The following is a 26,470-nucleotide window of genomic DNA, read 5'->3' as shown; positions in this document are numbered from 1 at the left end:
AAATTGTTTTTATCTGAAGTGTACACTTGCAATGAATAATTCAAGAGCTCAGAGGCTTTGGAAAGCTGGAAAAGTGGCTGGTTAGAGGTGCCTAATTAATTTCTTTCTCTCTCTCTCTCTCTTATGTGCTTTCCTATGCTGCCACTGCCGTAACCTTGACCGCCCGCTGCATCAGAATGCCCTCGGTACTGCTTGGTGTTGGTAAGGAATTTGAAGACCAAAATGACCAAATTAAAACTTGCCCCCAAAATTCTTCTCCTGAATCCCCCTGCCCCAACTTTCAAGGCAAAGCCAAAACCAGTAATACAGCCTGCACTGGCAGCAAGGGGACAACAGGAAGGCTTTTCATAATACTATCGTCCCACTGTGTATCTAATTGCAGTGTCAAGAAGGAGCCAGCAAAATCGGCAAGAGCAGTGAAGTGCTGCCCAGAGGAGAGCAACAATGGAATGTCAGAACACTGGAAACTGCTTTGTAGCAAATCAAACCATTGGTCTGGGATTTGTCTACTCTGACTGACAGCTGCTCTCCAGGGTTTTAGACAACAGTCTCTCCTGGCCCTATCTGGAGACACTAGAGCAGGCATAGGCAAACCCATCAATTCAGATGTTTTGGGACTACAACTCCCATGATCCCTAGCTAACAGGACCAGTGGTAAGGGATGATGGGAATTGTAGTCCCAAAAAACATCTGGAGGGCTGAGTTTGCCTATGCCTGCACTAGAGCTTGAATGTGGGGTCTTCTACTTTCAAGACAGAAGCTCTACCATTTAGCTATGGATTTTCTCCATCTTGTCTCATCTAGCAAGTGCTATTTCTTAGGTCCGGATATTTTTTCAGGGCTGGTTCATGCACTAGGTCTTTCCCAAAGAAGTGACACTTGCCCTCAATATATATATATTAGACTGTTGGGTCTTTTTAGCTGTGGCCCCATATTTGAGGAATTCCCTCTCTAGGGGCCATATATAGACCTACTTTGCTGCCTTTTGAGCAGACCTTGGAGACCTTATTTTAAGCAACTTTTAATTAGTAACTGTGGGCCTCTTTTTATTTTAAACTGCTGCTGTTTCAATGCTTCAGTGTAGCATTTGACTCGGAGGAAATCAGCTTCCCATGTTCTCAATTGCCTGCCTATTATATATTTGGAATATGTAGGACTAACATTAACTCTTGCATTTTAAAATAGCGTGGAAATAAAAGAACACATAATTAGGTACCTTCAGCTAATTGAATGAACTTCAGCACTATCTCCCATTTGGAATACGACAGATCCTTTCCCTGCCCTGAATTTAACAACGAAGGGTATTTTAAGCACTCAGATGTAAAACATTATTGAAAACGAAGCCTTTACAAGCATCTTCCATCAACACCAAAGTATCCCAGCCTCCTTGTGCTCCTCCCTTCTTTCCATTCCAGCTGGTCATTGCAAGAACTCTGTAACTAAGGAATCATGTCTGAATTTGGTACCCTCCCCTCTTTCTGTCCCAATCCCTTTCCCCTTTTGTGTTATGTCTCTTAAACTTTAAGCCTAAGGGCTGGGGCTGCCTTATCAATGACATTTTTTGTCTCTAGGGCAGGATAAAACAAATAACCCACTCCCCAGGTTTGCAAGGCAAAGTGACTTAGCCCTTAAATATAAACCCATATGCTTTTACGAGTCTGAGCTTTTGCTGGGCACATAAAGAATCAATGATAAAGGAAACTTCAGGGTCATGTGACTTTCAGGCTACCAAAAAAGCCAACACAGCTTTAAAAGGCATTTTATTAAACAAAATAGGCTAATAAAAATGATGCTACACGTAATCATTTAGGTTTATGTATTCCCTTTCATTGAAGCTATTATAGTGATAAATATCAGTTATGGGTTTTTTAAATTATTATTGATCCTCTAAGCTGTTTTGCTTTTTTCATTATGGGAGTTCATTTAACTTACCTACTAATACACCCTAAGCAGACTTTATAGATGTGGTCTCCTTACTTCATTGTGTTTTAGATGCACAAAAACATCAGGAAGGTATTTTATTCTCCTTACACTATGAGCATAGCTGTCAACTTTTCCCTTTTCTTGTGAGGAATCCTATTCAGAATAAGGGAATTTCCCTTTAAAAAAGGGAAACATTGACAGCTATGCTAATGAGGCCTCCCGCCGCCGGTGCCCTTCCACCGTTTGGCTTCCATTCGTAGACTGAGGTAATGTTCACAAACCAGAACACTACTTCCAGTTTTGCGGAGTTCGTAAACTGAATAGTTCATAAACAGGGCTGTTCAGAAACTGAGGTACCACTGCATAAGCTAAGCAAGCTATAGTTTAGGGCCCCAATGTCTTCGGGCCCCCCCAAAAATTTAAAGGAAAAAACCCTGGGTGTACATTTCCAAAATATAAGATAAAAACCAAATAAAATAAAACTACATACAGTGAATGGCTTTAGATACCTATTAGGTCCATAAATTACCATATAGCATATATTCAACACGAAAAACAGTGACAATTTGTTGTTGACAAAGGACAGCTGGACATATAAAGGGCCTCATCACCTTCAGTAGCTTAGGGCCTCATCAAACCTAAATCTGGCCCTGGGTTAGGGTAGTGTAAAGGAAGGGTTTTTTTGGGGGGGGGGGCAAGGTGTGAAGGGAAGGGAGAGAGCTTGGCCAGGTGTGGGGGGGGGGCGGTTGGCAAAGCATTTGGTAGTGGCTGGTAGGCTGCATTTGTGGGCAATGCAAACAATTTGAGTTGCCCCTAGTGGAACATATTTCTCATAGGTGTCACCATTCTTTCTTATTCTTATTATTCAGAATATCACCTCAATAAAGTCATGCAAATGCAGAATGGCTGGATTGCGTACGTTGTCAAGCAGGTCATTTCTCCATCTGGTGAACATCAAACACAGCCTTGTGAATCACTGGGCTTGTTAATGCAGTGTCAGAGATGTTTCTGTAATGCTATTAAATTAAATCATTTGCCCTTTGAGGAAATGGCTATTGTAATTTTGGAAACTATAAAGAAATAGAAAATCAAACTAATGGGAGAGAAAACTGAAAATGACTCTCAGGGGGAAAGCTTCTAATTTTTTGGTCGGTATGCACAGTTTAAAATGGTAATGACCCAAGTCAGTTATTGCCTTTGCTATGAAGTTTCCATGCCATATAGGATGAGTCTTTCTCTGTATGCCCGCTGCAGGCCTGGCACACAGGAAGGGCAGTTGCTTGCATGGCAACAGTTGTAGGTAACAGCTGGTTTTGGGAGCCCTGAACCTGATGAGAAGCTTTGCATGAGAATCTAATCTATCCCCCAATGATCATCTGCATTTTATATAATTCTGTTCTCATAGAAGACCAGATGATGCTGAAAAATGTCTTCAGACTCGGGTTTAGTATTATTCAAAGGGGCTAAACAGCATGAGCCTGTAATATATGCATGCCTGTTTTTGCTGAACTGAGGTTTCCTTAAGGAACAATAAAGTGGGCTCTTGGTCATTGACCGTATTAAAGATTTTGATTTGAATAAAGTGGGCTCTAAATCTTCCTCTTCATCAAAAATGTTTTCCTTCGGAAGAAAATTATTTCCCAGGCTCCCTGCTTCCTCAACCTTCCATGTATGGTACAGAAAAGGGCTTGCCAACCTTTTCAGGTATGTGAGCACATTTTGATTTTTGAGCAAGTTCTGTGGGCACCCTCTTCTCTGGTCACTGCTGTCTGCCTCCCCTAGCTCAGCCACCCCCCAAAAGACAGACAGAAAGTTTCACACCTATAGCTGAGTTTTCCAAGGAAGCTGCATAGATGTTAAGATCTAAAGTGGTACCTCGGGTTACATACGCTTCAGGTTACAGACTCCGCTAACCCAGAAATAGTGCTTCAGGTTAGGAACTTTGCTTCAGGATGAGAACAAAAATCGTGCTCTGGTGGCATGGCAGCAGCAGCAGGAGGCCCCATTAGCTAAAGTGGTCTTCAGGTTAAGAACAGTTTCAGGTTAAGAACGGACCTCCAGAACGAATTAAGTGCTTAACCCGAGGTACCACTGTAGTAGAATTAAACTAAGTCTTGAAAAGCTGAAAGAATAAGTGGGACATGTATTAATCTCTCAACTTCCTTTCAGCTGTATGTAATTTTCAAGGATGAAAAAAGCTACTCCCCCCCCCCCCCCCATTTCCAGGACTAACCTGAAATTGTGAAGCTCCTTTGTTGTTTTTGCTATGGATTGCTGCATGTTGCTTAAGTGATCTAGTTAACGTTACAGTATTGAATTGTGCTTGTTTGTATGTTATTGTATTTGTTTTGCAATATTAGTAAGAAATTGTTACCATGTTATTGTTTCGCTATATTGTTATGCAAGAGTTTTTATGTTTTATCGTTTAAAATGTATGACTGCTTTCTTCACTGTATGCCACTTCAGCGTGGTTTTTGTGTGTGGAAAAGTGAAGTAAAAATGAAGGAAGGAAGGAATGTGATAGAGTTACCAGACATACACATCAGTACATGCAGAGGACTGTTTTGCACAATTCCATCCTCTCAAAATGCAGGGGATAAAATTAAATGAATTAAGCTTGCATCCATGTGTAAGTTTCATACTACCTTGTGGGGGTGGGTCTGCAGTACCCATCTTTCCATGAAGCTTCTTGGATTCACATATTGGGTGAGCATGAGATTTGGTCCTCCAAAGAGAGCAGTGATGAACACTTGGGAGTGTTATTTCCTTATAACAGAAAACCGGAAAGGGGAGGTGCTGCCACCTAGTGCCCTTACTGAAGAAGAGCATCATGCCTTAAATGTACAGTGGTACAGTGGTACCTCGCAAGACGAATGCCCCGCAAGACAAAAAACTCGCTAGACGAAAGGGTTTTTTGTTTTTTGAGCTGCTTCGCAAGACGATTTTCCCTATGGGCTTGCTTCGCAAGACGGAAACGTCTTGCAAGTTTGTTTTCTTTTTCTTAACACCGTTAATACAGTTGTGACTTGACTTCGAGGAGCAACTCATAGAACGCGGTGTGGTAGCCATTTTGAGGTTTTTAAAGACTTTGGTGATTTTTGAAGCTTTTCCAAAACTTTCCCGACACCGTGCTTCGCAAGACGAAAAAAATCGCAAGACGACAAAACTCGCGCAACGAATTAATTTCGTCTTGCGAGGCACCACTGTACCTTGCCAACAAAGGTCCGTATAGTTTAAGCTATGGTTTTCCCAGTAGTGATGTATGGAAGTGAGAGCTGGACCATAAAGAAGGCTGATCACCGAAGAATTGATGCCTTTGAATTATGGTGCTGGAGGAGACTCTTGAGAGTCCCATGGACTGCAAGAAGATCAAACCTATCCATTCTTAAGGAAATCAGCCCTGAGTGCTCACTGGAAGGGACAGATCGTGAAGCTGAGGCTCCAATACTTTGGCCACCTCATGAGAAGAGAAGACTCCCTGGAAAAGACCCTGATGTTGGGAAAGATGGAGGGCACAAGGAGAAGGGGATGACAGAGGACGAGTTGGTTGGACAGTGTTCTCGAAGCTACCAGCACAAGTTTGACCAAACTGCGGGAGGCAGTGGAAGACAGGAGTGCCTGGCGTGCTCTGGTCCATGGGGTCATGAAGAGTCGGACATGACTGAACGACTAAACAAACGAAACCTTGGGTTACATACGCTTCAGGTTATAGACTCTGCTAACTCAGAAATAGTACCTCAGGTTAAGAACTTTGCTTCAGGATGAGAACGGAAGTTCTGCTCCGGCGGCACGGCAGCAGCAGGAGGCCCCATTAGCTAAAGTGGTGCTTCAGGTTAAGAACAGTTTCAGGTTAAGAATGGACCTCCGAAACGAATTAAGTACTTAACCCGAGATACCACTGTACTATATTCCACATGACAACAAGCCTGAAATAGTAAGTTTCACCAAAGATTTGTGACTTACAATGCGTCTGCACAAATAAAAAATAAGCAGGAAAAGTGACCCCTCTTGTCTCTTTATCCCCTCCCCTGCTTCTCCACCTCCCATAGCTTGCCTGTAGGAACACAGAAGTGCTGCACTATATTCATGAATTATCACACCATGACACTTTTCTTCCTGCCCTAGTTCCTTCTCTTCCCAGGGACGGCATTCATTCCCACTCTGACTTGTGAGCAGAAGAAATTGATTCCCCCCCCCTCACCCCTCAATGGGAGGAAAAATGGATTTGAAAGTTGGTTTAATGAGAAAAAAGTGCAGGGGGCTTTATGTTTTGTAGTCCTCCTTCTCCCACAGCAGAGAGAAAGTGATTGTCAAGGCTAGAGATTCCTCTGCCTCTAAGCTGATGTTGGCAAACAGATGAGTTGCACCCTGACCCATTATCTTCATTTGCTTTGTTTTAGGTAAAAGAATGTGTTTCTGGCATTCAGTGGAATGTGCTGGGGTGGGAGAGATACCTATGCCCAGATGACTTGTTTATTGAGCATTCATCCTGATTTGTTTGTGGGGAGGTTAGATGAAGTTGTGTCAAGGAAATGCTATCCCATCTTTTACAGTGCATCTTGCTATTACTTTTCTTATTGGAAAAAAGCCCAGTCCTTTGGGGAAGCAGGCTTCTTGTGCAAGACCTGCCAGTCAACTGGAACTGCACCACTCGAATTTGCTGGTATGTGACTGAATGTCACCTAAAAGCACCAACGTTCTGGAAATGCAGAGAGAGAACACTCCACTTTTGATGCTCCTATAGAAGACATTGGAATTCTGAACTGGGCCAGGAGTCTGGAATTAAAATGAATCCCCACCTCAAATTAAGGAGGAGTAAAATGGATGCTATTGTACTTGCGTATTATATAAATTGCCTCTTGTCCACTTAAAACTTTTACACAAGCAGAGGTTTGATCATTTTTCTGCTGAAACCATTAAGGGGGAAACTACAATTCATTCTCAGGCATGCAATACACTTTTTTTTTTTTACACTTAATTTGTATCTGGTTGGAAGAAACCATCTAATGTAAAGTAGCCTATGCTGCTTACCCATACACAAGAATATCCCTGTGAGCATAAACATTGCCCTCCTAAAGTTTGTTTCAAACAGAGACCACCACCATTCATGCCAGTCACTGCTTTTAATATTTCATCCAGCATACTTTTAAAATAGTACAATAAATTCCATCAACACTGGCAAGACAATGTGTTAATACTAACATCAAAAATGTTCTTCGGTCACAATGTAATCCAGAATCATTTTCCAAATGTAGAAATATAACTTGGCAGTTTTCCTAGGCATACGACTTTATTGCACTTTATTGGAATTATTTTTTTAAAAAATCTATTTTTACAAGATCAGTGTAAATTGGCTGATCTTAATACTATTTTGTTCTGCTTAATACCACCAAGAAACATGCCACAGTTATTAAACCTGTTTAATTAAAAAAAAATACACTGCTTAATACATTTGTGTGAATATGCATGTACTTCCATGGGGCAAAGGAATCCTCCTTTATCCTGGTTAAATCTATCAATAAAACTATTTGGGTTGTATCCAACTAAATCATTATGTGCACAGAATGACTTCTGTTGGCACAACAGAACTCCCCTCCTCCTCCCCCAGGTGTCTCCTGCACCCCCAAATGTACTCTGGAGATTTAGGGTGTGCATGTGAGAAAACAGGGAGGGAAGATTCTGCTGCACTCGCAAAGTGTGTTCCTCACATGCAGTGATTTAACTGGATACAACTCTGTGCTGCAGAATGTTATTCCATGTACGCCACTCATGAATACCTAGTTTCCCCAAAAACATGGAGGCTACACAAAACGGATCAAACAACTAAAGAGAAGAGCTACTGGAAAGTTTCAGATTTTTGTTTTAAAATTAAAGCAGTTTAAAAGGGGGACCAAAATTGTTATTTTCTATGATTTCTTGGCTGAGAAACACCTTAGCTTGCAATTCATTCAAGAACGGTGTTTAACTGAAGTGCACATTTCTTCTCCCATAGAATTATTTATTGCCATTATTTTTTCCAGAATTCACCAGGAAAACCAGGTCAGTGTAACCTAAGTCAAAGTCCGAAGCCTCTTTGCTGGATGGCAAATCCCTAGTTAACTCAGTGGGACTTACTTCTAAGTAGATGTGATACAACCAGGCTGCTAGATCATTTTAAAAAGATTGCGTCTAGAGTGGCACAATTTCACAAGGCAGAGTTGCAACCAGCCTGTACTATCCTTTGATCGTACAGAAGAATTGCCCCTTGTCCCTAACCGCTTTGAAATGGGTGCAAATGCAGTTCCCTGTGGCCACCAGGTCACAGGAGCAGTCTGTCGTCTGTCACATCACTCCTGTTTGAAGGCAAATGATTTGTCACACTATCATTTTCCAAACTAGTGCTGATGTGTGTCAACAATGGGGAAAGTGCAAGGTCTAAGAAAGCAGCATGAGGTATTTGGCAATACTGAAAAGAAATAGAGGCAAAAAGGTTGTTTAAAAACAATACCTAAATCACACTTTCCCCAGTGCTTCCAATCTCTCTGCATTCAGGTGCTCATTTCCACATGAAATACCTGTGCTGAAGGAATTTCCCAATTTCAAAAAATTGGGAGCATGGGTGAGTAACCTGTGGCTCTGCATGTGTTGCTGATATCCAACTCCCAGCAGCCCCAGCCAGCAGCATCAATGGTCAAGGATGATGGTAACTGTAGTCCAGCAACATCTGGCGAACCAAGCACTAGCCACCCTTGTTCTAGAGCAGTAGTTCCCCAACTTGGGTCTCCAGCTGCTTTTGGACCACAATTCCCATCATCCCTGACTACTGGTCTTGCTAGCTAGGGATGATGGGAGTTGTAGCCCCAAACCGGCTGGAGACCCAAGCTGGGGAAACACTGGTATAGATTACACAGTCAGCTTAGTTCATCAGGGGCTTCAGCCAGGCTTGTTGACCTTCTCAGTATTGTCCCATATGAGCTGAGAGTGAAATTTACAATATACCAGATGCTTTCATTCTTTCTGTAGGGAAGACTGGTAGTGCTTGCTAAGCTGCCTTTCAGGAAAGCTTGTCTCCTGTTATTGATCCTTTCACTGAGAAAGTCATGATAAGCTTCTAAGCAACCCCAGGCCTTCCCGGAAAACAGCTTGAAAACCACAGACTTTACTCTGCAAATCCCACTGTTGGTGGGTCTTTCAAAGCAAAATGTTCAGATCAAGCATTAGATCTCCTCCTTTCAGTTCAAAGATGAACATCACCTGCAGCTAAACAAGACTCGGCTGTATGGCATGTTTCAATTCTATGTTGTGTCTAACACATCTACACAATAGTTACCATATAAAGTTACTACCACATTGGTAGGACAACACTCACTGATTGTGTATTATTTTGAACATGGACAAAGGCCAGGGTCTATGCTGGCTAACAATTTTGCTGAGTACAGAGGTAGATCTATTGATACCAGTACAAAGGGGTCTTCACTGTGACATTAAAATTGGTTTACCATACATGAAAAGATAAGTAGTAGCAATGAAGTAGGTATGTCAGGCATACTGAAATTACAGTGAAATGCTGATGATTGGTGAACAGAGTATTAGAACCTGGGTTCAAATCTTAATTCAGACATAGTCTTGGCCAGGTGGCTTTTGGGGGGCGGGCAGAAAGGTTTGGTCTGCCCTGGTTTCCAGAAATAATAGCAGCCTACCCCTCACAGAATCACACTATAAATAAGGATTGCAAAACATAATCAATAAGCAGTGGATTAAAAGTGCCATAAAACAATGTCTGTGCTTCTTAAAACAGTTGACCAACAACCACCAATATTATAAAGTGACACAACTCATTTGGGGTGGAAAATAGGGCACTCTTGCCATTGTTTTTAGCAGCATAGTGTTTTCATGTGACTGGACTTAAAATATTGTATCAAGAATGTGATTGTCAGATATGAAAAAATAAGGCTAGGAAATAGAGAACTAATACACCCCCAGCTCTGGGGGAAACATGTCAGTTAAGGCAAATGAAACTCATAAATGTAATGCAGAAACCCAGTTTCTTGATTTCCCCAAGAATTTTCCCCAATTCTTGATTTCCCCAAAATTTGGCAACTGCCACTAATTAAGCAGCACAAATTAAGTTTGGCAGCCATTAGGATCCTGCCCGACGCTGCAGTATGCCAGGCACCATGACTAACAGTGAATTCACACGTTGAACAGGGTGGTTTTATCTGCACCCAGAGAGTTAGCATAGTATACTAACTTTATATGCACACGTTTTAACATGTGACACATTTAAAATGCAACCCCTAATGAGAGGACTGCACCATGTACCCTGCGCAACACTTGGATAGGCTCCAATGCAATTTGGAGGAATTTGGTGAGTTTGCCCCATCTGTGGGAACTTTGCACACTATAAGAGGCTATGTTTTCTGTGATTACCAGTTTCCTTTCACTGTATTAGTTAGGTGATTTCAGAAGTGATGGGGGAAGATAGCTTTCCTTTGCTCTACATCATTCAAGTTCCCCCACCCATCACACTTCTCCCACCCATCCCCAAATACATGTTACATAACTTTGATAAGGCAACTTATGAACCCAGTATTAAATGCAAACCACACATTCACACTCTGGGCCTTTGAGGAAAGGAATCTGATGGAGAATTACCACCTGAACTGTAGGTATAAATATAATAGCAAAGATGAACTTGCTCTTTGCTTTCCTGTAAGGTAGGGTTGCCATATTTCAAGAGGTAAAAATTCAGACACAAAAAGTTGTTGAGCTTTTTAAGGGTTGAAGCCAGAGCCTGGGTCGTTCACACCGGAGCCTGAACAAGAGCCGCCCGTGCACATTTTTAAAAAACAAAAAAACAAAATCCAGGACATTTTCTTTAAAATGTAAAATCCCCCCAGATGGGCATGGAGGGACATGTCCCCCCAAAGAGGACATGTCCTGGAATTCCCAAACGTATGGCAACCCTACTGCAGGGCAAAATTGAGAAAGGCAGCAAATCTAAAATAGCATTCTGTGATCTCCTTCTGTCTGCAACATTTGCCAAAGGAATCTTATCTTTAGCTTCTTGAGAGTAGTTAATGGGAACTGTTTTAAATATTGGCAGCAGAAAAACAAAGTGGGCAGTGAAGTAATGGCACCGACAGCAATTTGAGGCCATAATTAGGAAAATTATATTGCAATGCTTAAATAACCTCAGTGCTAAAAAAAAAAAAAGTGTAAAATTGAAATAATACACTAGGACCGAGTTGTCTTCAACAAGGCTTTCTCACAATTTAAAATAAGTTCACCTAATTGTCATTGAGGGATATTTTGTCTTCTACAAATTATAACCCTTTGTTAAAATACACACGCTCCAATTCAGGGTTGCTCTTTTGGATCTTGGCTTGTAATTCTGGCTCCAGACGAGTTACAGACATGGAACTGAGCAAAAGAAAAATAGAAGAGACGTCACATACAACCCATAATCAAATTTCATACATGCAAATGGTGAAGCTTTATGATGATGATTTTTTTTTTAAAAAATTGTATCAAATATGGTTTTGTACTAAGGGCACTTCATTATCAATTCTCAAAGTGTTTTCTTGCACTTCAAATAGTCCCTGTTCAACATTATGAGCCACAGAAGAAGATTTTCAAGTTTTTGCTTAGCTGTTTTGCTTGGCTAAAGTTAACTGGTGAGGTATGTTAATGTGTCAGCCAGGAAAATGCACTTTACATGAACCATTAAGCTTTCATATTATAAATTACCGGTAAACTTGGCCTAACAGTTTGTGTATCACCAACAGGTCTTTAAAACCGATTGGTAACATTTTAATTGCATTCACTCTTAATAATAAAAAAAAGTTTAGCATGTGTGAAAACAAAGGCATGCAGTTAAAATCAAAAACTGTGTCACAGAACTCTTTAACATGTCAGCACCAGAGAATACCCACCTAAGCATGATAAATTCTGATCCCTTTCAAGTTAAGCCTGGAACTGCTTTGGCTATATGCAACTCATAGGCCTTTTCGAAGCCAAGAGGGAAAATTATGTTAACAATCAAACTGCTTTGAGTTAAATCAGCATTCATGTGCCAGAAGAGAAGCAGCAGGGGGATTTCTGGTTCCACGAAAGAACCTTGATCAATCCATGAAATGAAGTTTATATTTATTGATCCCAGGAAATAGGAGTTAAACTTTGTTTATGTAGCTTTCTTTAGAGCTCAATGCAGAAGCAAACATATCCCTTATACAAAGTGGCACAAAGGACCACAGTGTTGCAACAGGGAACACCAAAGCTGTTCATCTTCAACAGGAGGACATTCCAGGTGCCTCTGTTAAGGTTTCCCCCCATGATCCTATACTGGCTTGCAGGATGTGAAGAAGCTCTTAGGGAGTCTATGGCATCCTTCCCCACAGCAGCCCATTAGTAATCTGGCTGAATGACTGTAGAGCATAACTCCAGTGGGTAGCTATAGAAAACAACCAAGAAAATTCCTGTGGTGACGAGAAAGAAAGCAGGAAGATTGCTGCGCTTCCTCTTCTGGACTTCCTCTGGGTGGTGAAGAGGGAGTGATGATTATATAAGCGACACCACCAACCACTAGGTGGTGGTGTTCCCTGCACGTAGTCCTTAGTTAAGGTTTTATGTATTGTCTGTTGTTGCATTGTCTTGGATCTGTTTCTCTAAAGAACAGACCTGTGTTGGAGGTCTGTGCTGTTGATTTAACTGGCAGTATTTTATTCTAAGCTGGTATGGCAGTAACTGGGGTGAGTTTGAGACCACCAATCTACATAGGAGCAAGGTAGCCACCCTCTGCTGAAAGTCCCACTCCTAAGTAAAAGGAGTTGAAGAGGCATCAGACTGGTTTCTCATTGGTTGGGAAACAGCAGCATCATCTTCCCCACATAGTCATGAATGAGAAAGTGTTTCAAGACAGAATCAGGGCTCCCCCCCCCCCAGCTGGAACTCAGTTCCAGGTGGGCGCCATTGTCATTATAAGAGAACAAGGGAGGTGTTCATGGTGAATTCTGGCACTGCTTTTTCTAGAAAAATAGCACTGTTAGTAACTACAAGTGAATGGGGTGAAGGCGAGGAAAATGAACGTGAGAAAGATCTAATCTTATTATGCCAGGCAGGATTAGAACAGAAATGCTACCTAACCTGCTTCCTCAGAGCTAGGCAACAGCAGACTTTGGGCTGGGAACCTATCCTAAGAATAAGGTCATTTTGAAAATTTCTTACTTCCTTAAATTTCTTACTTACTTAAAAAAAAGGGGGTTATGTTCTGACTTCTGGAATGTTTCTCTCTAAATGAATATGACTCCTTGTTTTCTAAAAATTTTGCAATGTGCTCAGCATAATCTTACCTCTCACCATAGCCCAAAGTACCGGTAATTTTTTTTATATAAAAAACACACATTACCTTTTTTGTGGAAATAATGCACAGCACAGAGGTGTTGCGAACACCAAACTGGAAAAGACAAACATTAAGTTAGGTTATTTGGGGTAACTGTCCTCAAAGTACGAACTGGCCTCTTTCAAATGTGCAGCACCTTAAAATCCTAACTCTGGACGTCAATATTAAAAGCACAGATATTGCAGAAAAAGATTTCATGGGCTAAAGTCCACTTCATCAGATGCATGGAACTCCCCCTTGTTTCTTTCCTTTGTCCCTGCATCACTTTATTTATGTGCTACATTCAATTTATTTACTATTCAACAGAGCTGATAGTAATGAACACGGTTCTGATATGAGAGGCTTGAAAAGGAACCACAGGGAGACTTGTGAAGGGTTCTGTGAGTCTCCTCCCTGCCCAGTTTGAGTTCCAAAACTTGGAGGTTTAAATGGGGAGCAGGAGAAGGCTCACAAAGCCTTTTCCAAGTCCTACCATATTGGGGACTTTAAAGGAAAGGCAGGAGACAGCCCTATGCTCTCATTTCAGCCCCTGGAGAAGACGCTGTCTTAAACCTTATTGAAGTAGCTTGGTTGTGCAAGCTGTTTCCATGGGTGCTTTTGCACAGGCCAGTAATCCCCACACAGCTGATGAAAGCCTGTCCTCCCGCCTATCAGCTGACGACCCCTTGGTGGGCCAGGATTGGCCTGTGGACTAGAAGTTCCCCGACTCCGTACTATGACATGCCTCCCCCCCCCCCGGGCTTATATGGCCCCCTGTTCCTCCCCTTTGGTTTGCTCTGTATCTTCCCCAACCAAGACAAAGTCAGCCTATTCCAGAGGCTCAAGGTCTGCTTTTGTTTGCATTGCTCCCCCAGTAGCTGCTTTGGGAAAAGGTTATCATAGCACTTTCTCCAAGTTATTTGCCTTAGTCTTAAAGAGAGGCTTTGATGGCCTCATTGTGCCAAAGTCAAAACTACACCTTATGCTTAATGTGTAGCATGCAGGGATTGTCTCTGCTGAACCAGATCAAAAGCCCATCTAGTCCAGCATTTGGTCCTCAAAGACATCAATATCAGATGCCTCTGTGAAGCCACTAGCTTTTCTTTAATTGATTACAGCTGGACCTGGCAGGTTGTTTTTGGATGGGCTCATAGGTGGAGAGGGAAAGGACAATCCTATTCTTTCCACATGTTGTGATCTCAATAGCAATTGCCCCTTCCACCATTGCTGGAATGAAAGAAAACACAAGATACACAGCCACACTGCACACATGAAGCGCAATGTGCAATTCCCCACCTAGGGTTCAAAATCAGCATCTTTCACAGAAGGAAACATTGTTATGATAACCACAACCATATCCCCATGAATTCATTTTTATTTATTTTTTTTACTCACCAGAAGCCAACTAAACCCACTTGAATGGGGGCACTCATCCATGGAAACCTCTGCGTTTTAAAAGAAATGTTACATGATGAAATGAGATATTTCCTCTCACCACATATGTACTATTCACATTCTTGGGTCCAAACCTTTTCAAAGCACATGGACTCTGAAAATTTATGCAAAATGGAGAAGGCGTGCTTGAACACACACCTAACTACTATGGGTTCTGCAAACATTCCCAGCCTTAGAGTGAGGTGTTATAGCCTCCAAGGTCAATAGCCACCCGCACACCCCGACTCTGCTGATTTGTCCATGTGTTCTTAGCAGCAGGACAGATTTCTAAAAGTAGGGCAGTATTATAATATCAGACACACAGAGTGTTTAAGGGATGAAAACAGTCCTTTCCTGCAATTAGATGAATTACTTTTGTAAAATTCCACTGAAAGCACTGCCATTGCTATAGGGGAAAAGGCTCGGGCCTTCAGGTTTTGAAAATGTTCATTGCTGTTATCCATTAAAACCCTGGGATGGGTGCTTTAGAGGTATATATATAGTTGTAGTAAAAATACACACATCAGGAAGTACTGACGAATCAGTCAGACAATGTGAGCAATGTTAGGACTTTCTACAACAGGTGATCCCATATTGCATTTGTTGAATAATGCAAAAGGATTAATTCCAATGTATATTTTAAAGTTGCACCGAATTTCTTTTTTAAAGAATTGCAAGTGCCACTTAAAGAGAAATTGGGGCAGGGGTTGCATTCTGGGGTATTTCTCTATAAGCAAGAGTAATACAATCCTACCCCTACCCTCACTTTGGGAATTTTTTTTTTTTAAACTTCATAAAAACTGATAGACAAGCCTCCCCTTTTCCCATTACCAGCTGTTGTTCCTGTGTCAGTAAGGAACAGCTATTCTTTGGGAATTATTATAACATCTAAAAAAAACCAATGCATTGTTTCACAGCATACAAATCCTATGTACAGTTTATTGTCACATCATCAAGCAAAACTAGTCTTGCAACAATTAATCATTTAAGGGATATTATAAAGATGCTGTGTTAAGACTTCTACCAGAAAGTAAATGCTAATGAAACCAAACCACAGCAAGCCTCTTCTATATTGAATTTGCTTCTGTTACTAAAAACAATCATTCATTTTCATATATGGTATCATAAACAGGATGAAGATTAAAAGTAAAATAGTTAATTGGTTAGAATTACAATGGATGTGTGCAATTATGATTTTCAAGTAAAAAGCATTCCATAAACTGCTATTGTATTAAGGATCAGAATGAAGTGTTAAATAGTTGGAAATAAGCAGCAAATGTGGAGCTATAGATTTTGTGCTTTAGATATGAGGTAAAGAGGCAGGGAAAATATTCTGTGCATATTTACTCAGAAGTAAGACCCACTATGTTCACTGGGGCTTACTCCTAGGGAACTAATGTAGATGAACAAGCCTTTAGGATTGGAGTGACTATATTGAACTGCTCATCAGTTCCCAGATTAGACATAGTCAAGGATCTTTAACAATGCCTAAATGTATCACACCCACAGATGTGGACAACTAAGGTTACTGGGGCTTTCTCTGCACTGCAGGAATCCAAAGCCACAAAGTAGCTGCCTGTGAATCAGGTAGTCAAGGAACAAATGGCAGCTTTAAACTTCAAGGATGGTGTGGCATGTAATGATGCACCTCTCTGGAAACTGAGCAGATGGCAGAACTCCAGCCAGCCAAAGGACTCCTATTTACTTCATATTGTGCCACAGTTTATGATCAGCCAGACACCAACAGATGCCACCCAATGGAATCATAACAAAAGGGCAGAGGATAGAACTCTGCACTGGAGATGTTCTAACACCGAATGCAAGATGACATTGTAATTCTCAAAGCTGTTGTTTGGAAATATTTCGTTTTTTGTAGGATGAAGAGTTTTGTGTAGGGGTGCCTCTTGAACACAAGGGCATTCTAAAGTTTGTTTTAAGTTTGTTGTTACACAGAATCATGAGAAACAATAGCAGGCAGTCTCCTTTTCTAAGCATTTGCATTGGGGCTCATAGCACCATTCAAGTCAGCTACCGTTTTCAGATAGAGCAGGCACACAAAAACATTCCTATATGTGGGAACAAGAGGAGCCACTGATGCGCAACAGACACATGGATGTTTAAATGTATTTCTCAGTTGCATGGGGCCGGCTTGTACTAGCCGGAAACCTTTTCTCAAATTTGGTGAGCTTGTAGCACTTAGCTTCCCACAACTGTGAGAACTGGAGCATCTGCATGGGTGCTGTAAATGGGGCCAAAATTACTCTGTCTTAAGACTCAGGTCTAACCAGGAACATTGGCACCTGTCTTTTAGCAAGTTGGATCACACTGCCTATGCTGATTGGTAGTAACTTTCATGGACTCCAGACAGTAGTCTCTTTCAGTGTCAGTTTGCTGGAGATTGAATCTGGGACATTCTTCATGAAAACAGACACGCTGCAGCTGAACTATGGCCCCACCTCCTATTACTACCTTTAATGAGATAAAGCCAGCATGAAATGGCTTTTCTGCTTGTTCCTTCCTCTGTTCCCCAGCTGAGGACAAAAGCAAGTGCTGCCAGGCTGCTGCTCAAATTAAAATCACGTATTTTTCTCGAACTCCCAGTGATTAAAATGCCTGGCATGTTTGGGGCTGCTGTCATTTCTTTTTACTATGCTGCAGCCAACTTCTTGTGCTCCATATTCACCACTGCTCTCAGGTGAACTGTCTGCTTTTATTTGGGGAGTCACATTTGGAAAGTTTCAGCCATTTCCATGACTCAGCAAGATTCACTGCAGTTATATTTAAGGCATTATGTAGTGAAGAACAGCTAGAAGGACAGCCACCTGGAGCTAGAAACATATAACACCGGTCTTGAAAGACCTATATTGGCTCCCAGTACGTTTCCGAGCACAATTCAAAGGGTTGGTGCTGACCTTTAAAGCCCTAAATGGCCTCGGCGTAGTATACCTGAAGGAGCGTCTCCATCCCCATCATCCAACCCGGACACTTAGGTCCAGCTCCAAGGGCCTTTTGGCAGTTCCCTCACTGCGAGAAGTGAGGTTGCAGGGAACCAGGCAGAGGGCCTTCTTGGTAGTGGCACCTGCCCTGTGGAACGCCCTCCCATCAGATGTCAAGGAAATAAACAACTATCTGACTTTTAGAAGACATCTGAAGGCAGCCCTGTTTAGGGAAGCTTTTAATGTTTGAAGTTTTACTGTGTTTTTAATATTCTGTGGGGAGCCGGCCAGAGTGGCTGGGGAAATTCAGCCAGATGGATGGGGTATAAATAATAAATTACTATTATTATTATTAGAAAGGAAGGCAATGTTTCTGTGGCAGGATTCAAAGAAATGAAGACCTTCACACAATCCCTCTTTTCCTTCTCTTTGTCTGAACCTTTAAAGTAAAGATTTTTTTCCTTAGGCTGAGTGAACAAGAGCTATTACCTGGAATGGTGGGGAAATGCTAAAGCCTGTATGCATTAATAAAGCAGGTTGTAGATGGTGTCAGAGTAGTATAAGAAATGAACTTTAAGCTGACATGCCAAAGCTGCTTGTTTTATTTAAAAAAGAAGTGCAGTTCATTGCTCAATGGATCCAGGGCTGATCAATAGCAAGTCTTATAATTAACTAGCTGTAGAGCAATGATTCACCTGAGCTCACAGTCCAGGAGGCAGAGAGGGGGCGGGGAGGAGCAGGAAAACATAAAGGGAGTCATGGTGGTGTCAAAGAACACTGAACAGTCACTGAAGGGCTCTTTCAGATGTGCTGATCTGAAAAAATTACAACATCTTCATGTTGATTAAACTACATACACGCCAATGGAGACTTTGCTTGACATATGGCATTCTCTTTTCATTAGCCACTGCAAGAAATATAACTGAACCAACAGAAATGCTCATCACGTAACTTGTCACAGTCAAATGCAAACAATGTTAACTCCAAAATGTGTAATATGCTTAAGCAAACATCCCTGCTTCTTCTAACGTATTCAAGTCCCCCACTGGAATTCTACAGAGAATATTTCATATTTGCTGATGGATTGGGATAAATACACTTACACATTATGTTTCCATCAAAAAAATAAATAAATCCTTCCAGTAGCACTTTAGAGACCAACTAAGTTTGTTACTGGTATGAGCTTTCATGTGCATGCACACTTCTTCAGATCCAAGGAATTTTTTTATTTTGTTTCGACTACGGCAGACCAACACGGCTACCTACCTGTAACTAGAATTATGTTTCCATGTTTGCTTTAGCAGCCCAGAGGATTAGACAACATTTCATTGTGCAACACAGCGCCCAGTGTGCTGGGGGCTACGTGTGCTAGAATGTACCTTAATACATTCGTGAAGTCCAGTGGATTTTAGCAAATAAATATAAGTGACTGACTGACTCTTCGAACATGATGCATTGAATTCCACATAACCTATTTCAGCTAACACTTCATATCAATCTAGGAGACTTGGAGCAAACTCTTTCTAAGTCACTAGGTAACCTCAGGCAAGCAGCTATCTGTCAGTGGGGATAATGATGGCCTATATAGCATAACTGATATTTAATGAACTATGTCCCAAGAAAATTATTCTCACTTCAATGTTGCAAGAAAAAAATTATGGGAGGGATTCACTCTTGAACCCTGTCAGCAGAAGCCCTGTGCTTGCCCTAGGTGAGATTAATATCTTACAATGACACTGAATTCCCCGACATACAGAATGTTACATGAAAAGAGCTGCTTCTCGTGGAATTGCATAGGTTGGCAACAATGTGTGGTGCTGGTAATATTCTTGATGTTTAGTCCATCAGCAAGAGCATAAGAAGCATGGAGGCCACTTTAACAATCACTCCCTGTTGCCACTTCAAGCCACTTATATGCACAAAAATCCAAGAAGAGCCCTGGTGGATCAGGCCCATCTAGGCCAGCATCCTGTTCTCACAGTGGCCAACCAGATGCCTGTGGAAAGCCTGCAAGTTGGACATGAGCGCAGGAGCATCTGCCCATCATTGATTCCCAGCAAGTGGTATTCAGAGGCATACTGTATTTCAGGCAGGTGACTCCAGGCCACCACAAACCTCTCAAATAAGCAAATTTGCAGCAGGATGGAAAAAGTCATCTGACTATGTAGGGAGCTGCCACGCAGTACTCGATTTATGCATGACAGCCGTTGCCATACGGATCAATTTTAACTTAAAGCAGCTTCCCTGTGACAGCATACTTCATGTACATCAGCTTCGAATTAGGTCCTTGCAGGGGATGTCATGCATCTGAAAATAACCCTGACTTTTAGCATAAACGCTTTAATCAACATATATCTCCTTGTTACAATTTATGAAAGCAACGGTGTGGATCTAATTTGCACAATGGAATGAAGAGCTTTCACATCCCCCCCCCACCCCTTGTTTTATTCACCAACAAAAATGTTCCCTAGAGCAGAACAGGGAATAACAGCAGGTTTTCTCTTTTACTTTTTATTGCTCTGTGAACGGCTATTTCATTAAAACTGATCTCTTAATTGTACTGGCTGTAAGAAGGAAATTAATATATCTTCAGGAGCTTAGGCTTACCTTTAAAAATGCCTTCTTTTCCAAAGAATTCATTATGAACGGGGGAATGGCTACAAAAACAAAGAATGAAATGCTTAAACCTTAGCAAACAATGTATACAGAGCAGTTTCTAATAACAGGTATACCTCAATGAGTTTACTGGTAGTGTATGGCTTTCCTGAGGCACTCTATTAATATGCATAAATAAATTAGCAATGTATGGAGATGAAAAAGGGCTATAAATACATGAAGTTTCACAATAGATATAATTAATTTAAAAAAGATTTTAATAATATGGTCAGCTAGAGCAATGGCTACAATATCAACAGTGCATTGCAGATACATTGTAAAAATAAATAAAACTCTGCCATGTTTCTCTACAGTATCTTTTATGCGTGAGCCATTAGCTGTTCGAATCTAATGTGCTGAAGCCAAAGTTCTTAGAAGAGCATGATTTCAATCACTACTTATGCTTAGCTGAAGGTGAACTAACCCATGCCAGGAGCAGCCATAAGGATCCGTGAGATAACCACCTGCACAATGGCCTGTTGGGCAGCTTTGGACGATTCACCCAATCGGTTTCCATTTTCGTCTGTAATGGGAATACCATACTTTAGTTCCCTGTTGGGTTTTAAAAAAAGAAAAGAAAAAAGCTGAACAATTGCGAAAGGTTACTCTTTAAGGGTATGCTCAAATTGTTTATGTTCCTCAAGTTACGTTCCAGAACATTTGTTAATCATTTGTAAACTTCAACAACGGCCCTGCTTTGTTTTTCATTACATTCATAGGAGCTGGTTTGCACATGATGCTCAAGCAATGCTATGGCTTTGTGCAAATGCTAGAGATTGGATTGTGGCCACTGTGCTCCTCTCCCAGTCCTCCTCCTGCTGCACCACTGAAAGCTAAGCCATGGGTTGGTTTAGCACAGGGTAGGGAATCTTTGCTGGCTGGCGGGCCAGATCTCTATCTCCCCCACCCCTGCCTGGCCAAAGTGTGAGTGTTGAAGGCACACTCTGATCCACTCATCAGCTGTGGTGTGGGTAGGAACTTACCTTCCTGGATTCAAGGAACAACTTAGGAGTTTTAAGCTCTCAATTTCTCCTTTGAAGTCTTTTCCCTTACCTGCTCCACACCTGCTGTCATGACATCAGGTGTGGGGTGGGTAGGTGTGGCTTCCTGAAAGTGGCTTCCTCTGCAGGAGTCACATCCAATTTCAGTCAAAGCTGGAGAAGAATTCAGGACCATTTAAAGCTTGTGCCAGCTTTGAAATGGGCTTTAATGAGCCTCTGAATTTATTTTCAGAGTCTGGCTTAGAACAAATTTTGCAGCATCCCTCCTAAGCCAAGAGGTGCTCTGTGGCACATGCTAGATTTTTATCTTACCTTTGCCTCATTAATGGGATATTTATGCAGTTAGCAGCAGCTACAGCAGCAAAAGGAACAAAACGTCCTATAAGAGGTGAGACATGCTGTGAAAAAAGAAGTAAGAGTCACCTGAAGATGGACAAACCTCACCAATCCTCAGCCACTCTAAAATATTATCTTAAGTCTTGTGGGGTGCTACTATTTTGTGAAAAGCTGATCTTAATAATCTATACCAACACATCAGAGAATATATGTGCCTGAAGCTAGAATCTTTTGAGAACACTGGTATAGATTGTACCTTTTAAAAAATGAGAGTGGTTTCTCAACTGTATTACAGTGACATAAAAATATTTTAGAACAGAAATACTGGGTTATAATCACTCCCAGAAATCAGGTTAATTTTTTGATGAAATGCCATTTAGGGAAGCTATATGATCTTTTTTTTTTTTTTTTTATTAAAAACAACCCCTCTATCTTTCTCTTTGAAAAATGGTTGCAGTCATTCTGAGAAAGCTTTTTGAGGTGTAGCTATCTTAGAGTATGTCAGCAAACACAGCAGGGTGTCTCATGGTTTCTTGAAGATTTATTGCAGCAGAAGCTTTCCCAGGCAAGATCCTACTTCATCAGATGCACAACATGGACAGTGAAGATATGCACATGTTAAATGTTTTGGGGTTGGAGATAAAAATGACCTTTAAACACCTCTTTAAAATGTATACCAAAGCTTTATTTTTGTTTTGTTCTGCACATCGCTCAGTTTTTATTTGTGATATACAATCCCATTTTGCTTTTATCTAGCTTTTAGGAAAATGTAATATTATTATATTTGTATGAGTTAATGTTGTTTCATTGTTTTTATGTAAACTGCTTAGATTTTTATTATACAAGCAGTATAAACTATTTATAAAGAAATCTAAAGTGGATTTAATGCAAGAATCGGAAACAGCACCTTATCTGAGTATCAGTTGCAAGAGACCTCGCCCTAGAAACTGAGACTATATTTTCAGTGAGGTGGTAAATCCAAGCCTGAGCTCACATAACTGAATACTCTTCCATATAAAAATATTGTGGTACAAAGCAAGCTGGAAGTTCCAGAAAATGCTAGGCTAGAACACTTTCCCCTGACATCTAATTTCTGTGTGCTGACATATTCAAAGCTATAAAAATGAATCAGTACTGAACTGAAGCAAACAGGATTCATTCACAAGAGACTGATAAACCCACAGATGAAAAGATTAAGTGGGCTCCTGAATGTGCAAGGTCATGTCACAATAAATGCACTGGCTTTTAAGGTGCCACAAAAGCCCTTGTTACTCCTTGTGCGTGTGGAAATCATTAACTAAAAGTTTCCACAACAATCAAAACTCTTTCTCAAAGCAAAACGGAGGAAATGATTAAATACCTTTGTTAGTGCATTAAGTCCTAGAGCAGTTGCAACAGCACCTGTGGTGGCAGAAACATAGGCTGTTCCCAGCTGGCTAAAACAAAAATAAGAACGTTTGTGTGTGCACAATAGTCGTATATGTTACATCGCACATGTTCCAATTATGTAGGCGCAACTAGCATGGTACTGTAACATGTTCTCCTGGCTGAAAGACAAAACTGCACCGGAATATAATGTCAGGGCATCTAGTAGGGTTACAAACTTTCCCCTTTCCCTCTTATGATGCTAAGTGGCTGACTCCTAAGCGATCTATATATTCTATATCCACAGTTGGGAGGCAGTATGCCTCAGAATGCCAGTCGCATGTGAGGAGTGCTATTGCCCTCAGGTTCCAGCTTCTGGCTTCCCATAGGCATCTGGTTAGCCACTCTGATGGCAGGATGCTGGCCTCTGACCCCATCCAGCAGGACTTCTATGTTCTTTGCTACCGAACTGACAGTTGGGTGGTGTACACCTGTACTCTGATGAAGGACTCAGTGGAAGCATCGTGCTTAGACTGAGCTCTGAGATCTTATAGCTGAGTGGTAGAGCATGTGGTTTTTGTATGCAATGCATCCTAATCTTAGTCCTTGGTATATTCCATTTAAAAGATCTCACTCGGAGACCCACTGTCAGTCATGCCATATGATAATAGGTTAGACAGGCTAATGGGCTAACAATATAAAGCTGCCTCATACGTTTGACAGTTCACTATGTTTGGAAGCATGATAGAATATCTAGTGGGTTGTGGCTTCAGATATACTTGTAGACTCTTCCTCTGCAGAATGAGCCATGGCTTTCTTTTTGCAGCTATTTCCTCTGCCAACTCTACTATATGGTGAACTATGCCAGTCCATTTATCAGAGAGCAGGAGGATCTAGGTGCATGGACAGACTGTCCTTTTTCATGAAGGAGAAAAGATACAATGGGTCCTCAAGGCACTAATTTTGGAGCTGGACCCTTAACAAGAGTCTACCAACGTTCATCATCTCGGCCCCCAAACAAGGTCCCCCACCCCAATTAGGTCTAATGCCATCATAAGCTGCCAAGGAGACTGAGTAACCTTGAGCCATCTTCACCAGAGGCAGATAGATCACCTCAGAATATCTTGGGAAGTAATTCGCTTCATTTCTTACATTTATATCCAGCTCAGCACCACATACACAAGGCTCTCAAATGCTCTCCCACCCAGGCAGTGACCAGACCCAGAGGTGCTTAGCTTCAAAAAAGTTGCTTCGCTGTGTGCCTTTACACTCTGATACCGGTCAGAAACTGGTTATACCAAAAGTAACTGGAAGGATAAAGAGCAGCGGTGGGGAACCTCAGGGCCCCCGGATATCGCTGGACTCCCACCAGCTCTAGCCAGCATGGCCAAGGATCAGAGACAAAGGAAACCACAGTCTAACAACATGTAGAGGGCTTCAGGTTCCTCAGCTCTGATGCAAAGACTTCCGAGCATGTAATTATGGTATATCTGTCTGTCTGTCTGTCTGTCTGTCTCTCTCTCTCTCTCTCTCTCTCTCACACACACACCCTCTGAGTGTGCAGGCTTAGGATGTCAAGCGACACTGAGTGGCTGTACTGACCACCTGTCTCCTACTGGCAGTTCTGCTCCTACATTCAAGAACATCACCTTTGCTCTGCTCTTGTCACATCTGGGCAACATCTTTTGGTCTTCTACCTCAATGTTTCCCAGATGTGCTCGGCCAGATGAATAATTCTCAAGACATTTAAAAGACCCCACCAGAACCAGAAAACTTCATGGACTATAGAAGTGAAGCACACATGCCTGTTTGAAATGCTCTGATCCCATACCAGCTGCAATCCATAGTAGATTTCTAGAATGCATTAGTAGCCTAATTTAGTCATTCAAATTATGCAGATATGACCTTGGGTGATTATCTACATGCAAATAACTTGTTTTTAGTACCAGACAGAAGTAACTAGGCAGTCATGCATCTAGTAATATCTCACATATATTACTGAGGCGGTGTACGTGAAGTGCTTGGAATGCTCGCTATATGCATGTTACATATTAATGTTATTAAATTAGCATCACTTCGATTTCCCCATTATAGTTTACCTTGTGCTTACATGTCGTCACGTCAAGCCAGTCTATGAAAAACCACATTGCAAATTTAATAATAATCCAAACTAAGCAATCTGGGATCCATTATTATTACAGCTGCTGGAAGCCATTCAGAAGAAGCAAGGGACCTCTCTTGCCTTGGGCATGAATTCCTCAGAGCAGGGCAGAATACAGGGCTGTTTCAAATATGCAGGGCCTGGCTGCGGCTCAAAAACTAAACCTTACTGCCGGCTCCACAACCAATTACCACCCTCATCCCAAGCTTTAGGGAAGATGATTTCGGGCAGGGACAACTAGCCCCCACGGTTTGGGGCGCTAACCATTTTTTTCTGATTGTGCAAGGCCCCATCAATTTGATGGCTGCTATTAAAAGTGGGGGGAAGCACTAACATAGACCCAGTGCTGGGATGGGCAGAGCCCATCACTGTGAGGGAGATGCAAGCAGTCTCCTCCCCAGTCATCAGACTGATCATTTTAGGAGCGCAGAGAGGGAGATGACCACACCCCCTCTGGTGATCACAGATAAGGCGAGTAGGGAGAGTGTGTGCTTTCAAACATGTTGGACTGTGTGTGTGCATGTGAGAATGTGGACTGGTGCACATACTGCTGGCACGTGGCCAAGGGTGAATGAGGCTTCTTTTCGGGGGGGGGGGGGTTGGCAAAACAAGTTAGCCACCCCTGCTTTAGTGACTGGTCACTCCATCTGTCTTGTGAGCTATTTTGGCTTTCATCAAAGATAACACTGCCTACATATCACATTATGCTAATTAGAGCATAATTTTAACTCATAGAGATTACGTGTGCAAAATATTAAAGCATTTTCTCAGGCTGTTCACACCATAGCACTGAATTTAGGTCTAAACTAGAGCAGATATTGTAATTCAAGATTTTTGAATTTTCTGCCTGGTGTGGCTTAAATATCTTACCTGACAGTAATGGGAGCATCTCCACTCCTGTTGGTGTAATTTACGATGGCATTGAACGACTGGTTAATCCACTGCCAGAAGACCACTGCTGGAGTAGTTCTTAAAAACAAAAAGTACCATCAATTTTATTCAAAGTGATGAGATTAAGTCAATCAAATGTTGTTGGACTGATTATTCTTCATCACAATCCCCCCAAAGATTATTCTGTAAAGGATCAGCCAAATCAGTCTTTTGAACTGTTTCTTCGCAAAATGATAGCTTTCCTACATGAAATGTAGAAATGCACAGGTCTTCTTGAGGAATCTGTTCCAGTTTGAGTACTGAAATAAGTTAAGATTCTATTAGATGTAGCTGTTCAGTTACAATAATGTAAAACTTGAAGTGCTTTCCCCAGGTACAGAGCTACGTTACTTGACAAACATTTCCAGCT

At 41.5% G+C, this 26,470-nt stretch overlaps 1 protein-coding gene and 1 long non-coding RNA gene across 10 annotated transcripts in view; one reads left to right on the top strand and one right to left on the bottom strand.

Moving 5' to 3' along the window:
- The first annotated feature begins 3,511 nt into the window (after positions 1 to 3,511).
- Positions 3,512 to 10,765, top strand: LOC310697514. Its single transcript, XR_014521030.1, has 2 exons — positions 3,512 to 4,764; positions 5,121 to 10,765. It is a non-coding gene; the product is annotated as an uncharacterized lncRNA (long non-coding RNA).
- Positions 7,032 to 26,470, bottom strand: part of SFXN1 (sideroflexin 1) — a gene marked incomplete at its 3' end in the record, with an annotated part of 28,847 nt that continues 9,408 nt past the window's right edge. For 5 of the 9 annotated variants that reach the window (XM_083484079.1, XM_083484074.1, XM_083484076.1 and 2 more), the window contains exons 4-11: positions 26,041 to 26,139; positions 23,005 to 23,080; positions 21,621 to 21,706; positions 20,732 to 20,859; positions 20,260 to 20,309; positions 14,678 to 14,727; positions 13,310 to 13,357; positions 7,032 to 11,325 (exon numbers count right to left, since the gene is read on the bottom strand). In XM_083484079.1, the coding sequence (XP_083340205.1) occupies positions 11,229 to 11,325; positions 13,310 to 13,357; positions 14,678 to 14,727; positions 20,260 to 20,309; positions 20,732 to 20,859; positions 21,621 to 21,706; positions 23,005 to 23,080; positions 26,041 to 26,139 (634 nt within the window). Of the gene's footprint in view, positions 11,326 to 13,309; positions 13,358 to 14,677; positions 14,728 to 18,347; positions 18,468 to 20,259; positions 20,310 to 20,726; positions 20,860 to 21,620; positions 21,707 to 23,004; positions 23,081 to 26,040; positions 26,140 to 26,470 lie in introns of those variants that run through there. The other 4 variants (XM_083484075.1, XM_083484080.1, XM_083484081.1 and 1 more) reach the window with 3 other exon arrangements.

Source organism: Podarcis liolepis, assembly GCF_965112155.1.
Source record: "Podarcis liolepis genome assembly, chromosome: 2".
Lineage (NCBI taxonomy): Eukaryota > Metazoa > Chordata > Lepidosauria > Squamata > Lacertidae > Podarcis > Podarcis liolepis.
This window is presented reverse-complemented; position numbering and strand designations above follow the sequence as displayed.